Source organism: Pangasianodon hypophthalmus, chromosome 11, assembly GCF_027358585.1.
Source record: "Pangasianodon hypophthalmus isolate fPanHyp1 chromosome 11, fPanHyp1.pri, whole genome shotgun sequence".
Classification (NCBI taxonomy): domain Eukaryota; kingdom Metazoa; phylum Chordata; class Actinopteri; order Siluriformes; family Pangasiidae; genus Pangasianodon; species Pangasianodon hypophthalmus.
In genome coordinates, this window is record NC_069720.1 from 24,090,088 (window position 1) to 24,109,259 (window position 19,172).

A 19,172-nucleotide genomic window follows, 5' to 3' on the forward strand; every position below is an offset into this window, starting at 1 on the left:
GATTTGTCCATTCCTGTTTAAGGTGCTTTTGATAAAATTGGTGTCGCTCCTTCCTTTTCATCTTTGTCTGACAAGCTTTCATATTTTAAGTCAAAAGTTATATTCATGAAAAATATAATTTGCCATTGTCTGCTGATGATGTCACTAACACTACTGTAGTAAGCATTTCAAACTAGGAACTGGAGTTTTATGTTTTTTATGATACAAACAGAGAAACGTCCCACTGCGTTTATGGTTAAAAATAAGCACTCTTGGAACGCTGCTCAACCAATCAAATTAGTGGACCGGAACTAACTGTTCTATAATAAATTGATAAATTAAGCTGTATAATAATAAATTGATACTTATGTATGCAGTTTTGCATTTTGTCCCATTTCCCTGTTTTGTGTACAGATGACAGTAAATTTTTCAGGTTTATATTCACGATCACACTGGATCTCTATTTGTTCATTTAGCTTATAAGTATCCTTTAGCATCCCCACCACTTCTCCATGTGCAATCTCTGGTTTTTGACAAGTACTCTCTGAAATGCAGGGAATTTTTTTTTGGTAATTACCCACCCAATATAAAAAAGTTAATAAACTACTTATTTCTAAAAATGTATACATACCAGTACACAGTGGTTTTGGCTCCCAGCCGTTCTCTGTACATGTAGCAGTTGTAGCTTTACTTTGATAACCATGTTCACATTTATACCACATTCTCTCCCTTAATTTATAAACAGGCCTATAGTAGGGCTGAGGATATGACAGGTGTTGACCATGGGGATATTCACAGGTGATTTCTGCAAAAATATTTGTTTTTATTATTGTATCCTATAACTATGGTGCCAACAATATTTTAGCAGTCTTAATTTCTTTGTATTTTTACCCTCACACACTGGCCTGACTTCCCATTTCCCATTCTCTTGGCATTCAATTGTTCGTGACTCTTGCTTTGTACCGAAAACCCAGTAATCTCTTGAGCATATAATCTCCACATGTTCTCCAACCTTAAATATATTTTTCCCTCTTGGGTTTGTGCTGACAACACTATTTGTGGGTGATCCAAGTAGACAAATAATTTCTATTGGTATCAAAATTAGATAAAACAGAGAGGAGTTTAACTTTGTACAGAGATCTCCAAAACAGCCAATTTAAATATAGATATACTGTATACTGATATAATGTATATTCATATATTCATTTAACACCATCAGGAAATCAAACACTGGGGTACCACCTTCACATTCTGGTTTTATACTCCGCCATACTTTGTGCACCTAGGGGTTCCGGATCTGGGATTGTACCCTCGTTCACATCTATATTGTAGTATATTGTTTTCTTTTTACTCCTGATCAGGGTTAGTAAATCCTTGTGGTATTTCAGGTGGCAGGCATTTTATTTCTGCAAGAAAAATGCACATTTTTGTTGTACTATATTGTAATACATACAGATGAACAAAGAAAATTAGTTTCAGCATGTTACAGAATTGTTCTTTTACATTTGAATATCTAATCATACACAGCAAAATTAACTAAGTAAACCTTTAGAAAGTTAAACTGAATCAAAATCCAAGTCCAAGACCATAATACTAGTTTATTATTACAATATTTAAATTGCTCTGACTGCTCCAGTCCAGTTAGTTAGCCTAGAGTAACATAAAAATTATATTTTGGAAAAACTCTAACTCTCATAAAGTACTGGAATTACCTATACACTTCGGTATATCATCACTCCATTGTCCGTTATCTTTGCAGTGTATGTGTTCAGGTCCCACTAGCAGCTTATTAGGAGATGCACACTCAAAGTGGATAACATCACTGTAGCTTGCTTCTTCAGTGTTGCCTGTTGCAATCACATCACCTAAATTGCTAATAATAGGGCATTTCACCACTGAATGGAAAAAAAAAACATCTTAGTGTTAGAGTTAGAGTAGCAAATGTTACATGTTAGAGTCTTTAGAAGCCAATTTCTGTTCGTTTGCAAAACTTTTTCTAATGTTTTAATGTTTTTTTGTAAATGTTTTAATTGTTACTGATTTTTGCTGAGTGGAGTGCCATGCTGAAATGTCACAGACATTTTGTGTAGCATGATAAAGAGCATGCATGCATAATCATTTATTTTGACATCATGAGAAAAATAAGTTATCTCAAGTAAACAGCTTCCAAAAAAAAAAAAAAAAAAACTCATTGCCTTTCTGGACTTCTGTATCAAAGTCAGCAACCTGTTGTTTAGTATGTTTATTATGTAGTTTGGCTTTATTAAAGTGGGCAAATAACTTATCTACTCAGCCAAAGTTGCAAGGATATAGCTAGGTTGTGTTAACATTGCAAGACTAGTTAGCTAGCTTGGGAGCACCATCAGAGCTGTGCTGCTAAATCTTTACTGTAACAGGTATATATTTAGTGCTAAACTCCTAGCTGCTGAAGCAAATTCACCATACAGTGAATTTCCCCCTGTATTTTGTATGCAGCAAGCCAATTACTTCACCGATCTATACAGTGTGTCATGTAAGAGAAGCCTGAGACAGATGCAATTGCAGTTAAATGTTTTAATAAAAGGCAGGCAGATAAATCCAAAACGTAAAGCAAAGTCAAGGTCGAGAAACAGGCTTATGCCAGCCAATCAACAAACAATGTAAATAGGGCTACGTCAAAAAACGTAAACCGGGAAACTAGCAAAGTCACAACCAGAACAGCAATCACAGAAATAACGGGCTTGGTAATGCCAGATGCACTGAAAAAAGAAATCAAAGTAGCTTAGACTCATACAAAGTTATTGAAACAGAGGTTTCTCCACAAGGTTTTACTGTAAAAAAAAAAAAAAAATAAATTAAATAAATAAATAAATAAATAATATGCAAAACATACATAAATCTGTAAATAAATATGTAACATTTGATCTCTTCCTTTTCTTTCTTCTTCCCTCATGTAAACTGCTAATAATTGTTGTGTATCCTGTTTACTGCTTCACTGCTGATTATTTGCATGGTTTCACTTTATTTATTTGTTACATTTGCACATTTACTTGTTCAAATCTTTATATATAGACTAAATATCAGGTGGAATTTTTTTTAAAAAAGTGCTAACCTGTGCAGTGTGTATAGTGAAAATGCATTCTGAAAATCAGTTTCAGAATTTCATGGGTTTTCAATACTGCAACAATTAATTGACATAATCATGGATTTTTACAAACAATGCATTGTTTACTTTACCAGCAACAGTTTTAATGTACCCTAAAATTATTGTAGAAGGCAGTACACTACTGAAGCTGCTAGGGGGCAGGAGCAGCCCTGCATCTTTTGTTAACCATCACCGTATAACACTATGCGAAAGACTGATTGTTTTTTGTTTGTTTGTTTGTTTATTTTTATGGACACAAGAACCAAACTGACTGATTTCACTTGCAAAATAAAGGTTGCTTGCGTGCATGAGATAGAAAAAAGACAAGCCGAGAACCAAACGCATAAATATACATCTAAAATCAGGGAATATGTTATTACTAAATAGTGGTCAGACTGGGTGCGTGCTATTTTCTTTGCTCCATGATCTTCATTTCTATCCAAATCTTAATAATATAGAAATAGTATATCACACACACACACACACAACATACACAGGACAAAAAAAAAAAAAAAAACCAAGGGCCAACTTAGCATAACCAATCCACCTATCAGCATGTTTTTGGGTGGTGGGATGAAAAACATTCAGTGAAACTTGACACAACATACTTTATCGATTTGTAGTTCTATTTTTGTTGACTTTGATTGTTACAGTGTGCTGACACTCAAAATGTTCTACTCTTTGTCAAGTTCAATCTATTTATTATTAGATGTAGATTGTGTGGAGCGTCTGCCATAAAATCTGGACTTTGTAAAAATCATTAAGTCCCTGTAAATAAGTGGTTATTAGAGAAACAATAATGTATTGAACGAGTCCATTTATATAAACCTGTAATTTGTAATAATTGTTAATAGCAGATTTTGCTATTTTGCTATGTAAAATTGCTATGGCGTTGCTATTTCTGCTCAGTTTCACCTCAGCAATCTGACACCATTTTTAGGCTCTTATTTTGTTTTCAGATATTTTCTGGAATGAAGGCCTAATTCCAAACAATTTAATCAACATCACACGTGCAAGAATGTTCTTATACTGAATATCAGCACAGCTGTCATTCGGCTATAGGCACGAGCCCGCGGAGTGCTGATATTCGGTATAACTGCATGATTGAAAGTGTGATATTGCGATATTGCTTTTATACAACAGTTCTATAAACAAGAAATTAATATTGAGTAAAAGATATTTTGGACACAATATGGCCAAATGTTCTGGTTATTTATCATCCGCTAGTGGAAATAGGTCCCAAAGAAGCCACACTCCCTTTATAGCACAATGGCTAGTTGTTGAACTAGCTCACATTGATTTGTCCATTCCTGTTTAAGGTGCTTTTGATAAAATTGGTGTCCCTCCTTCCTTTTCATCTTTGTCTGACAAGCTTTCATATTTTAAGTCAAAAGTTATATTCATGAAAAATATAATTTGCCATTGTCTGCTGATGATGTCACTAACACTACTGTAGTAAGCATTTCAAACTAGGAACTGGAGTTTTATGTTTTTTATGATACAAACAGAGAAACGTCCCACTGCGTTTATGGTAAAAAATAAGCACTCTTGGAACGACGCTCAACCAATCAAATTAGTGGACCGGAACTAACTGTTCTATAATAAATTGATAAATTAAGCTGTATAATAATAAATTGATACTTACGTTTGCAGTTTTGCATTTTGTCCCATTCCCCGTTTTGTGTACAGGTGGCAGCAAATTTTTCAGGTTTATATCCACGATCACACTGGATCTCTATTTGTTCATTTAGCTTATAAGTATCCTTTAGCATCCCCACCACTTCTCCATGTGCAATCTCAGGTTTTTGACAAGTACTCTCTGAAATACAGGGAAAGTTTTTTTTTGTACTTACCCACCCAATATAAAAAAGTTAATAAACTACTTATTTCTAAAAATGTATACATACCAGTACACAGTGGTTTTGGCTCCCAGCCGTTCTCTGTACATGTAGCAGTTGTAGCTTTACTTTGATAACCATGTTCACATTTATACCACATTCTCTCCCTTAATTTATAAACAGGCCTATAGTAGGGCTGAGGATATGACAGGTGTTGACCATGGGGATATTCACAGGTGATTTCTGCAAAAATATTTGTTTTTATTATTGTATCCTATAACTATGGTGCCAACAATATTTTAGCAGTCTTAATTTCTTTGTATTTTTACCCTCACACACTGGCCTGACTTCCCATTTCCCATTCTCTTGGCATTCAATTGTTCGTGATTCTTGCTTTGTACCGAAAACCCAGTAATCTCTTGAGCATATAATCTCCACATGTTCTCCAACCTTAAATATATTTTTCCCTCTTGGGTTTGTGCTGACAACACTATTTGTGGGTGATCCAAGTAGACAAATAATTTCTATTGGTATCAAAATTAGACAAAACAGAGAGAAATTTTACTTTGTGCAGAGATCTCCAAAACAGCCAATTTAAATATAGATATACTGTATACTGATATAATGTATATTCATAAATTCATTTAACACCATCAGGAAATCAAACACTGGGGTACCACCTTCACATTCTGGTTTTATACTCCAGCCATACTTTGTGCACCTAGGGGTTCCGGATCTGGGATTGTACCCTCGTTCACATCTATATTGTAGTATATTGTTTTCTTTGTACTCCTGATCAGGGTTAGTAAATCCATGTGGTATTTCAGGTGGCAGGCATTTTATTTCTGCAAGAAAAATGCACATTTTTGTTGTACTATATTGTAATACATACAGATGAACAAAGAAAATTAGTTTCAGCATGTTACAGAATTGTTCTTTTACATTTGAATATCTAATCATACACAGCAAAATTAACTAAGTAAACCTTTAGAAAGTTAAACTGAATCAAAATCCAAGTCCAAGACCATAATACTAGTTTATTATTACAATATTTAAATTGCTCTGACTGCTCCAGTCCAGTTAGTTAGCCTAGAGTAACATAAAAATTATATTTTGGAAAAACTCTAACTCTCATAAAGTACTGGAATTACCTATACACTTCGGTATATCATCACTCCATTGTCCGTTATCTTTGCAGTGTATGTGTTCAGGTCCCACTAGCAGCTTATTAGGAGATGCACACTCAAAGTGGATAACATCACTGTAGCTTGCTTCTTCAGTGTTGCCTGTTGCAATCACATCACCTAATTGCTAATAATAGGGCATTTCACCACTGAATGGAAAAAAAAACATCTTAGTGTTAGAGTTAGAGTAGCAAATGTTACATGTTAGAGTCTTTAGAAGCCAATTTCTGTCGTTGCAAAACTTTTTCTAATGTTTTAATGTTTTTTGTAAATGTTTTAATTGTTACTGATTTTTGCTGAGTGGAGTGCCATGCTGAAATGTCACAGACATTTTGTGTAGCATGATAAAGAGCATGCATGCATAATCATTATTTTGACATCATGAGAAAAATAAGTTATCTCAAGTAAACAGCTTCCAAAAAAAAAAAAAACAAAACTCATTGCCTTTCTGGACTTCTGTATCAAAGTCAGCAACCTGATGTTTAGTATGTTTATTATGTAGTTTGGCTTTATTAAAGTGGGCAAATAACTTATCTACTCAGCCAAAGTTGCAAGGATATAGCTAGGTTGTGTTAACATTGCAAGACTAGTTAGCTAGCTTGGGAGCACCATCAGAGCTGTGCTGCTAAATCTTTACTGTAACAGGTATATATTAGTGCTAAACTCCTAGCTGCTGAAGCAAATTCACCATACAGTGAATTTCCCCCTGTATTTTGTATGCAGCAAGCCAATTACTTCACCGATCTCTACAGTGTGTCATGTAAGAGAAGCCTGAGACAGATGCAATTGCAGTTAAAGTTTTAATAAAGGCAGGCAGATAAATCCAAAACGTAAAGCAAAGTCAAGGTCGAGAAACAGGCTTATGCCAGCCATCAACAACAATGTAAATAGGGCTACGTCAAAAAACGTAACCGGGAACTAGCAAAGTCACAACCAGAACAGCAATCACAGAAATAACGGGCTTGGTAATGCCAGATGCACTGAAAAAAGAAATCAAAGTAGCTTAGACTCATACAAAGTTATTGAACAGAGGTTTCTCCACAGGTTTTACTGTAAAAAAAAAAAAAAAAAAATTAATAAATAAATAATAAATAATATGCAAAACATACATAAATCTGTAAATAAATATGTAACATTGATCATTTGATCTCTTCCTTTTCTTTCTTCTTCCCTCATGTAAACTGCTAATAATTGTTGTGTATCCTGTTTACTGCTTCACTGCTGATTATTTGCATGGTTTCACTTTATTTATTTGTTACATTTGCACATTTACTTGTTCAAATCTTTATATATAGACTAAATATCAGGTGGAATTTTTTTTTAAAAAAGTGCTAACCTGTGCAGTGTGTATAGTGAAAATGCATTCTGAAAATCAGTTTCAGAATTTCATGGGTTTTCAATACTGCAACAATTAATTGACATAATCATGGATTTTTACAAACAATGCATTGTTTACTTTACCAGCAACAGTTTTAATGTACCCTAAAATTATTGTAGAAGGCAGTACACTACTGAAGCTGCTAGGGGGCAGGAGCAGCCCTGCATCTTTTGTTAACCATCACCGTATAACACTATGCGAAAGACTGATTGTTTTTTGTTTGTTTGTTTGTTTATTTTTATGGACACAAGAACCAAACTGACTGATTTCACTTGCAAAATAAAGGTTGCTTGCGTGCATGAGATAGAAAAAAGACAAGCCGAGAACCAAACGCATAAATATACATCTAAAATCAGGGAATATGTTATTACTAAATAGTGGTCAGACTGGGTGCGTGCTATTTTCTTTGCTCCATGATCTTCATTTCTATCCAAATCTTAATAATATAGAAATAGTATATCACACACACACACACACAACATACACAGGACAAAAAAAAAAAAAAAAACCAAGGGCCAACTTAGCATAACCAATCCACCTATCAGCATGTTTTTGGGTGGTGGGATGAAAAACATTCAGTGAAACTTGACACAACATACTTTATCGATTTGTAGTTCTATTTTTGTTGACTTTGATTGTTACAGTGTGCTGACACTCAAAATGTTCTACTCTTTGTCAAGTTCAATCTATTTATTATTAGATGTAGATTGTGTGGAGCGTCTGCCATAAAATCTGGACTTTGTAAAAATCATTAAGTCCCTGTAAATAAGTGGTTATTAGAGAAACAATAATGTATTGAACGAGTCCATTTATATAAACCTGTAATTTGTAATAATTGTTAATAGCAGATTTTGCTATTTTGCTATGTAAAATTGCTATGGCGTTGCTATTTCTGCTCAGTTTCACCTCAGCAATCTGACACCATTTTTAGGCTCTTATTTTGTTTTCAGATATTTTCTGGAATGAAGGCCTAATTCCAAACAATTTAATCAACATCACACGTGCAAGAATGTTCTTATACTGAATATCAGCACAGCTGTCATTCGGCTATAGGCACGAGCCCGCGGAGTGCTGATATTCGGTATAACTGCATGATTGAAAGTGTGATATTGCGATATTGCTTTTATACAACAGTTCTATAAACAAGAAATTAATATTGAGTAAAAGATATTTTGGACACAATATGGCCAAATGTTCTGGTTATTTATCATCCGCTAGTGGAAATAGGTCCCAAAGAAGCCACACTCCCTTTATAGCACAATGGCTAGTTGTTGAACTAGCTCACATTGATTTGTCCATTCCTGTTTAAGGTGCTTTTGATAAAATTGGTGTCCCTCCTTCCTTTTCATCTTTGTCTGACAAGCTTTCATATTTTAAGTCAAAAGTTATATTCATGAAAAATATAATTTGCCATTGTCTGCTGATGATGTCACTAACACTACTGTAGTAAGCATTTCAAACTAGGAACTGGAGTTTTATGTTTTTTATGATACAAACAGAGACACGTCCCACTGCGTTTATGGTAAAAAATAAGCACTCTTGGAACGACGCTCAACCAATCAAATTAGTGGACCGGAACTAACTGTTCTATAATAAATTGATAAATTAAGCTGTATAATAATAAATTGATACTTACGTTTGCAGTTTTGCATTTTGTCCCATTCCCCGTTTTGTGTACAGGTGGCAGCAAATTTTTCAGGTTTATATCCACGATCACACTGGATCTCTATTTGTTCATTTAGCTTATAAGTATCCTTTAGCATCCCCACCACTTCTCCATGTGCAATCTCAGGTTTTTGACAAGTACTCTCTGAAATACAGGGAAAGTTTTTTTTTGTACTTACCCACCCAATATAAAAAAGTTAATAAACTACTTATTTCTAAAAATGTATACATACCAGTACACAGTGGTTTTGGCTCCCAGCCGTTCTCTGTACATGTAGCAGTTGTAGCTTTACTTTGATAACCATGTTCACATTTATACCACATTCTCTCCCTTAATTTATAAACAGGCCTATAGTAGGGCTGAGGATATGACAGGTGTTGACCATGGGGATATTCACAGGTGATTTCTGCAAAAATATTTGTTTTTATTATTGTATCCTATAACTATGGTGCCAACAATATTTTAGCAGTCTTAATTTCTTTGTATTTTTACCCTCACACACTGGCCTGACTTCCCATTTCCCATTCTCTTGGCATTCAATTGTTCGTGATTCTTGCTTTGTACCGAAAACCCAGTAATCTCTTGAGCATATAATCTCCACATGTTCTCCAACCTTAAATATATTTTTCCCTCTTGGGTTTGTGCTGACAACACTATTTGTGGGTGATCCAAGTAGACAAATAATTTCTATTGGTATCAAAATTAGACAAAACAGAGAGAAATTTTACTTTGTGCAGAGATCTCCAAAACAGCCAATTTAAATATAGATATACTGTATACTGATATAATGTATATTCATAAATTCATTTAACACCATCAGGAAATCAAACACTGGGGTACCACCTTCACATTCTGGTTTTATACTCCAGCCATACTTTGTGCACCTAGGGGTTCCGGATCTGGGATTGTACCCTCGTTCACATCTATATTGTAGTATATTGTTTTCTTTGTACTCCTGATCAGGGTTAGTAAATCCATGTGGTATTTCAGGTGGCAGGCATTTTATTTCTGCAAGAAAAATGCACATTTTTGTTGTACTATATTGTAATACATACAGATGAACAAAGAAAATTAGTTTCAGCATGTTACAGAATTGTTCTTTTACATTTGAATATCTAATCATATAGCAAAATTAACTAAGTAAACCTTTAGAAAGTTAAACTGAATCAAAATCCAAGTCCAAGACCATAATACTAGTTTATTATTACAATATTTAAATTGCTCTGACTGCTCCAGTCCAGTTAGTTAGCCTAGAGTAACATAAAAATTATATTTTGGAAAAACTCTAACTCTCATAAAGTACTGGAATTACCTATACACTTCGGTATATCATCACTCCATTGTCCGTTATCTTTGCAGTGTATGTGTTCAGGTCCCACTAGCAGCTTATTAGGAGATGCACACTCAAAGTGGATAACATCACTGTAGCTTGCTTCTTCAGTGTTGCCTGTTGCAATCACATCACCTAAATTGCTAATAATAGGGCATTTCACCACTGAATGGAAAAAAAAAACATCTTAGTGTTAGAGTTAGAGTAGCAAATGTTACATGTTAGAGTCTTTAGAAGCCAATTTCTGTTCGTTTGCAAAACTTTTTCTAATGTTTTAATGTTTTTTTGTAAATGTTTTAATTGTTACTGATTTTTGCTGAGTGGAGTGCCATGCTGAAATGTCACAGACATTTTGTGTAGCATGATAAAGAGCATGCATGCATAATCATTTATTTTGACATCATGAGAAAAATAAGTTATCTCAAGTAAACAGCTTCCAAAAAAAAAAAAAAAAAAACTCATTGCCTTTCTGGACTTCTGTATCAAAGTCAGCAACCTGTTGTTTAGTATGTTTATTATGTAGTTTGGCTTTATTAAAGTGGGCAAATAACTTATCTACTCAGCCAAAGTTGCAAGGATATAGCTAGGTTGTGTTAACATTGCAAGACTAGTTAGCTAGCTTGGGAGCACCATCAGAGCTGTGCTGCTAAATCTTTACTGTAACAGGTATATATTTAGTGCTAAACTCCTAGCTGCTGAAGCAAATTCACCATACAGTGAATTTCCCCCTGTATTTTGTATGCAGCAAGCCAATTACTTCACCGATCTATACAGTGTGTCATGTAAGAGAAGCCTGAGACAGATGCAATTGCAGTTAAATGTTTTAATAAAAGGCAGGCAGATAAATCCAAAACGTAAAGCAAAGTCAAGGTCGAGAAACAGGCTTATGCCAGCCAATCAACAAACAATGTAAATAGGGCTACGTCAAAAAACGTAAACCGGGAAACTAGCAAAGTCACAACCAGAACAGCAATCACAGAAATAACGGGCTTGGTAATGCCAGATGCACTGAAAAAAGAAATCAAAGTAGCTTAGACTCATACAAAGTTATTGAAACAAAATCAAAACAGTTATGTACGCAATCTCACATTTCAACCTCAGTTGGAAAAGATCAATAAACCGATTGAGGCCAATCTGAATGAAAATACTATCAGATTGAAAGATGTGGGCTAATGATTTTAATCTATTAGATACAACAATAATAGCCATGTAAACTTTCATGTCCAATCATTTTTGTTATTGGAATTTGTGTGTGTGATCTGTGCATGTGTGTTTGAGTCACAATACTTCTTGTGCAGTAAAGCCGTCGAGTAAGAAACATAGTTTGTATTAGATATTTTAATCTTTTTTAAATTATTGTGATGTTATATTGGCATCACACTAACATTTTAAGGCAGATGAGGGAATGGAAGTGATCTCAATAAAGTAGCTACTTCTCTCAAATAAGAAGGAGGCTGGCCCGTCAGTTGTAATAACACTGGTGCTAACACTAGCTGTAACCGGTGAAACATTAGATCTTCAGTGTTACTCATCGTCCTCTATTCTGAATTCTAGTTAAATTCATCGATCACAGTAAGCTTAGCTAAACAACCGCACTACCTCGGACTTTTTCGAGTCCTTAGTAATGTGAATGCACATGTGTGAGTAAATTAACACACTGTACAGCTCTGCTACTCCGGGAACTGGTGCAAAGTAAAACATTTTCCATGTGCTTTTAATTTAAATGAAATTTGTTTTCTAATTGATAAAGTGGAAGTAATGTCTTTGATGGGTCTGACTACATTAAACACTATTCATAAGATTTTTAAAAGGAAAATGACATATTATATTGTTACCTGTGCACTTATATCATGCTTTTCTTTTAAAGAGGTACTGAACACATACTAAGCCAACAGTCTTTTTGTCAAATTCAATCATCAGTGTAATGCCAAAAACACTTCAAACAGGATATGCCATCTAATTGTCAGCCCTAAATATAAAAAAGGGAGAAGTAGACCTACATTGTTTGTTTTGGCATAACTTATTGACTACTATATCACAGTGTCATGACTACATTACCCATCAGCCCCTGCACATCATGAGATCCTGCACACCTGAGTCAGGTTGATGTCTAATGAGCATTCGTATTTAAGTTCTGTTATTTGTCATTTGGCTAAGCGTTTGTCGTGTTCACCTCATGTTCTTGTGTGTTTCCATGTGTGGTTAGTTCTTGTTCTTCTAATTCAGGTTTTTAGTGTTTTTGTGGTGCACTTATTAACCCATCACCTGCACTTGCATCCACCTCTGACTCCAAAGTGTTGATTTATCTACTATAACCGCAGCTCTGACTTTAGTTCAACTGCTTTATATCAATGCACTTGTTCTATAAAATATTATTTCTATAAAAACAGCTCGATCACAGGGACATGTGTGGTGGACAAACACTGAATGTATTGTTTTTAAAAAGTGTTATTTAACAAAGAGAAACATAAGGAAAATTAAGCATTATGGAAGAACCTCTGTGTCAGACGTAAACAGGTTACTTTAAGTTTTCTCCTGGGAAGGCAGAGGGGTTTGTGCTTTGGTAGTTGGGTAATTGAAGACAGTATTCTTAACTGTATGGCTATCTGGCCACGTCAACATAAACACACTGGTAAAGATGATTGTATCTTACTATTAAAATATTTAAGGTGTCTAATTTACTATTAAAACATAATTTACACTAGGTAAGTCAATTTAGCTTCGATATAAAAATAAGTGACTATGAATTTGAAATGTCATATTTTTGTAATTTTTTGTTACAAAAGATTGATTATTTACTGTTACACTAGCATTGTTCAACATTGTGCCCTTGTGTCTAAACCAGATATTCATTCTTCATATCCCAACACATCTGACTGGAACTCTAGTCCTCAACCTACTTATTATACTAACAAAAATATTCTCCATATACAACGAAACTGTCTACTTGAACATTTAACATTTTGAGCATTTTCCCCTTTGTGCCCATCACAAATAAAGGTTACTCTCCCTAAATATCCCTCTTGGCAGTAATATTACAATGACTCTCCCTTTGTAAATTTGCTTTTCAAAGAAGTAGTGGAAATTTCTACTGTGGGAACCATCTCTGGGCAGGCAGATGGCTCATATAATAGATCACTATTCATACCATCTGTGACAGCAAAAACATTAACTTTCAATATTTCATTAGTGTTTCAGTACTAACATACTGTACAGTGGCCTCAGAAAGTATTTGGACACATAAAAGACATGCTTACAAATGTATGCATTATACTGTTTTAGAAAACAATTCCCAAAATATAGATTATGTTTAAAAATATAAAAATAATAGATTAACTGGTCATAATTAAACAAAAAAGAGGGTCCCTGGAGGACTAGTGGTTAGGCCTCGGCACTCTCACAGCCATGGCCTTGGTTCAATTCTTGGCCAGGGAACCAACCCCACACAACAGTGCGCTCCCAGTGCCGGGCCCAAGCCCGGATAAAATTGGGGAGTGTTGCATCAGGAAGGGCATCCGGTGTAAAAACTGTGCCAAATCAAATATGCAGACCAATGATCCCCTTTGGTGACCTCTAATGTGAGCAGCAAAAGAAGAGCAACAACAACAATTAGACAAAAAACGATTGGATATGTAACTTTATTCTGGTTGTCACAGTTAACCTTTAGTTAAGATTGTGAATGAAAACAGTGTACAAGAAGACACAGAAACACAACCAGCAGACTGGGCAGGATAATTGTGAGTAAAATCAAGAAAACCGGGCAAGAAACAGCAGCAAGGATCGCTTAAGACATCAGTGAAAATCACCAGCTACAACTAGAGCACACACCATTCAAAACGGGATCAATGAGCATGGGTACAGAGGGAGAGCAATGTGGTGGAAACCAATCAGCCTCAAGAATAAAAAAAGCAAGGCTGAAATTTGCAAATACGCATGCCCAGAAAGGCAATAATTTGTGGACAACTGTCTTATTTTCAGATGAATCCAAATTTAACTTGGATGGATCTGATGGGAGTGTGTTTGTGTGGAGAAATTCAGGAGAAGAATTCCAACCGAATTGCACTAAGTGTACTATTAAGCCTGGAGGTGGCTGGGGCTGTTTTTCCTACAGTGGTGTTGGTGAGCATATGTTCACTGATGGCATCATGAACTCAGGAATGTGCATTGGTGTTGGTGAAAATTTTCAAGCAACAGAAATGGAATTTTCATCAGGATAATAATCCAAGGCATATGAGCTGTCTTTTGAAAGAATACTTCCCAGAGCCCTGATCAAAACCCCATAGAGCATCTATGGAATGCAATGGAAAAGAAATTATCATATTGTCAACGCTCTAGTGTGTATGAACTGAAGGTTTTGTTGGTTGAAGCTTGGAGGAAACAGTATTAAACTGTTGGAATAAACTATTACAAAAACTGTTTGATTCCATGCCCAGACATTGCCAAGAAGTTCTGTGAAACAAAGGATGGCAAACAAAATACTAAAACGCTGTAACTGTGATCTTTATTTAAGACTTTTTTTTGTCTAATTATTACAAGTATATCTATTACTTTATATCTATTATCTATTTTTAAACATATCAATGTTTTTTTAAATTGTTTTGCTTGAAAAGTGTATTTGTGGTATCATTCTTTAAAATAAATGCCACTTTGTTCAACATGTTGTTCTCTAATGCAGGATAATTTTTAAGTGTGGCTTAAGTATCCAAATACTTTTTGGGGCCACTGTATAAGAAAGTATGTCACAAAGACAAGTGACATAATTTAAAGTGTTATATACAACAAACAAAACAAAAATAACGATAACAAATAAAAAAGAAATAAAAGTCTTACCATCAAATGCTGAAGTATAAATACTGGCCAAGAAAAAAATATACAGGACAACAAGACTTGACTCCATTGCTCCAGTTTAGTAGGTTTACTCACCAAGCATTATGATAAGACTAAGAAAACATTAGGGAAGGTTAATATTTCCCAATTTAAACCTGCCCATTTCCACACAGATTTACAGTAAATTAAGAGTTGATATATTGTGAAATGAATAGTTTTGCAAGGCTGTTTATGTGGTTAATAATTAAATATTGCGTACATAATTACCCTTGACCCATTACAACTTTCCCCCAATTGGGACTGTTTGGGAGTAAAAAGTACAAAGTGTTATTTAAACAGTGTAGAAGTTAAAAAATAAAAAAAAATAAGTTAAATGCATTAGGACACTGAGGTCCACTAATGTGTGTTTTTTGCCATTTTAATCCGTACTTACAAGAAAACTCTTGCTAAGTGCTGTCTCACAGCAGACACTGCTGTGGCCCCCTTCCTGCTCCATTGTCACTATCTTTGATAAACCTTAACTCTGTAGAATAGCTGAATGTATGAATAGTGTTGGCCCAAAAAATCCAATACAGTTTCACACAAAGGCCAGAATGGTAAAGTACTAAAACAGCTACAGCTAAACTTTACAGCTATAATGAGACGCAGAAGAGTTAAAAGGTGATAGACAGTTCATTAGCCATGTATAAGGTATGTGTTAAACTCCTCAGGAATGAAAACAGGTTTGCCATTAATTCTTATTTTTCAAGCCTGATTGATATTTTCCTCCTAATATAGACAGACTGATTAATATCTCTCTCTAATTCTTATCTACTAACACTGTAAATGTATTAACTTTGGACCAACTCTCCCCCTGATAAGGGAGAAGGTCAGCCACTTGCAACTGGGCCTGTGGGCTGTGAACCACTGTGGACTGAAAAGAATGTAACACCAGATACCAACAAGAGATACACGCATTTGCTTCCTTCATGTGATAGAGACTTTTGGACACCACTGTATCTTTGAAGTCAAAAGATTTCCTTGTGAGAGCTGTGAGAATGAAGACTTACTCCAGAAAAGTAAGGAAATGCGCAATTATTTTTGCACTGTGGATTCCCTAAGAACATCATAGATTGTGCCATCATAGATTGTGAGGGAACAGATACACTGATCTCTACACATTCCACTGTTAGCACTGAGAGAATTCATTGGTTGCTCACTTATCATCCCACTAATAAAACAGTGATGGAAATTATACTTAATAACTTCTCCAGGATTATCCTGAGACAGCTTCCCTTTTTGTGGACCCTCCGCTCATTTCCTACAGATCGGACAAATACATCAAAGACCTACTTGTCAGGAGTGAATTAATTTATCAGGCTAATAAAATCTGTCACGATTTTGCATGCAAATCTTCTATTGCAAGTTTATTAATGCAGGCCCTAAAGGATCATAGCCCTAATTCATGCATACTTTGCTAAACCATTCCCAGAATTCATATAAGTTGTACAAAACACAATATTTTTTGTACATATACACATTTTATTGGCGCTTATATATGAAGTATATATAAGTATATATAAGTATGAAAAACATATCCAAAATAATAATATATTTATTATAAATAACATGGGGAAATAACCAGTTCATATGCAAATATAATAAATAGAATCTAAATAGAATAGAACACCCAGCGTTTGTGTGTTGTGTAGGCCTAATTCTAATTCAAAGTGCCATAGGAAAATAATTTTCACATTTACCTTACCAACTTCTCTCAGATGAATATCCATGTACATTATCTCTAAACATTTACTACCCAATCCGTGCCCCCTATGCAAAATGGTATCATTACATAAAAGGCATAATGTTAAAGTCTGTTATTTGAGTATGGTGGTCCTCCATTTTGCTTCCTTAAACTACCTTAAAGTAGCTAGCTAGACTTATAAACTTTAAGTTTGACATATCAGTCATGTTCATTCTTGTTTTACTGATTGGCAGCTGGTTAGGAGGTTCCTGCCCTTTGAGAAGCGTGCTTCCAGCTGGGACAAAGAGCGCACCGTCCAATAAATGTCGAGATGCTTTTTTTTTCTGTGCAGAAACTCACCTGCCCACACTCCATTCACTCCCAGTGAAGCCGTGTGTCCAGGCGTGTTTAAAATGACGTGTTAAAAGCCTATTAAAACAGCGAGTATATGAACACCTAACACATTGCAACTTCAGCTCAGGCTTCAATGGGTGTCTGTTAGCTCTGTGATTTTCAGACAGGCTGCTCTGTCCACCGAAAAAGAGTTTGAGTTTAATGAACAAACAATGCGATATTGCAGTGAGATATTTGATCATTTTATTTGCTAAAATATTGAATTTCAACAAGACTGATGAATATAGATATTTTAGTAAACATTTCAGCACCCGTGTAGTCTTAAAGCAGTTAACTGTGATTGTGACCCAAACACACATGCAGAGAATGCAAACACAGATTCTTATAATATATAAAGTAATCAGACATAAATGTTTACATACCTGCTATTTTATTTAACAGCTTATTAAAAGGGTTAGACAATGTGCTGAGCAATGACCTCCTACCATTTCTGAGCACCAGCCAATAATCTCCCACCAAAGGAGAAACAGGAGATGTTGTAGGTGCAGTGAGAAGCCACTTCAGAGTGAAAGGAAAAAGATAGCTGAACTCCAGGGAATCAGGGAGGAATTAAGAGCCATGAGGGACTAGCAAGACCACCATCATGAGGAGGTTATGGCATTTAGATATGGCAAATTAGAAGTTTTGTAGCAACAGGCCAGCAAGCCATCTTTAACCATGTTTTTACGAACAGACATAAGTCAAAATTGCATTATTCTTTACTCTATTTGGAAAGTTAAATGATGATAAGTGTGGCTGATACTTTTGTAACCTTTTTGAAATGTTGTTTTTCACAGATCCATAAATCTACTCCTCTTCTTTTTCTTTTTTTTTTCTTTTTTGGCTACATTGTTGGCCACCATGCCTCCCAAAATCCAACCCCTCGTCCTTGTCGTGGGAGGTGGAAACAGGCTGAGTCTGGCAAATGGGGCTCTGGTGAAGCTGTGTGGTGCATGGCATTCAATTTTCTGTTCAATAACAGAGAAGTTAAAAGCCTTCACCACAAAAAAGCCTACAAAATAAAATATCCCAATTGATTACCAAATATACTCTTTTTTAATGTGTATTTTGAGTAAGTGATTTTCTAATATACTAGGCATTCATACAGTAGTTTAACATGTGGAAATGGTCACGTAATTGTAACTTGATTCATCAAACTACCGTAGTAATGCCAGGTCAAATTGTAAGCAATTTGTTTCAGTGAAGCTGCGGCATGTCACCATGCAATGTCTTCCCTTATTTAATATCTGAATAATGTGACTAATAATAAGTCTGATTATGAAGCATATGTATGGAATGGAATCCAGACTTTTTTTTATTTTGCAATAGTGAGCCATCATCACATACACTACAACCTTCAAGTAACTGAAGTTGGCTATGTGAAGATTTTGTCAATACACAACATAATAACCATGACAATATAAGCCAAACATGACACAAAACACATCTTTTATTTATGTACTCAGATAATTATTAAGAGAGGTCTTCTTTGTCTTAAGCCACAGCATGTAAACTATGAAAAAACAGCATGACAATAGCTTATTTTAAAGTCTGACACAGAAGTCAGGCAGTGTACATAAATGCCTGTATCAGGACCACTTTTTCCCCACTTGACTCTCTATCTGATGACATCATAAGAAAATTCCGGCTTCCGAGGACCGAGATCCTTGAATCGCTGCGGGTTTTGAAACCACACCTTCAGAGGGCCAAAAGATGAAACTTCTCCTTAA

General features: G+C 35.1%; 1 protein-coding gene across 2 annotated transcripts in view; it reads right to left on the minus strand.

The window, feature by feature from the left end:
* Positions 1-1,691: 1,691 nt before the first annotated feature.
* Positions 1,692-19,172, minus strand: part of LOC113527029 (complement factor H) — a 51,390-nt gene continuing 33,909 nt past the window's right edge. Inside the window, exons 10-20 of one of the 2 annotated variants that reach the window (XR_008302759.1) lie at positions 10,482-10,664; positions 10,013-10,177; positions 9,662-9,856; positions 9,402-9,575; positions 9,140-9,313; positions 6,093-6,274; positions 5,622-5,786; positions 5,271-5,465; positions 5,011-5,184; positions 4,749-4,922; positions 1,692-1,874 (exon numbers count right to left, since the gene is read on the minus strand). Coding sequence is in view for 1 of the 2 variants with exons in the window: in XM_053238255.1 (XP_053094230.1) it covers positions 7,071-7,105; positions 9,140-9,313; positions 9,402-9,575; positions 9,662-9,856; positions 10,013-10,177; positions 10,482-10,664 (926 nt within the window). In the remaining variant the exon portion in view is untranslated. Of the gene's footprint in view, positions 1,875-4,748; positions 4,923-5,010; positions 5,185-5,270; positions 5,466-5,621; positions 5,787-6,092; positions 6,275-7,045; positions 7,106-9,139; positions 9,314-9,401; positions 9,576-9,661; positions 9,857-10,012; positions 10,178-10,481; positions 10,665-19,172 lie in introns of those variants that run through there. The other variant, XM_053238255.1, reaches the window with a different exon arrangement.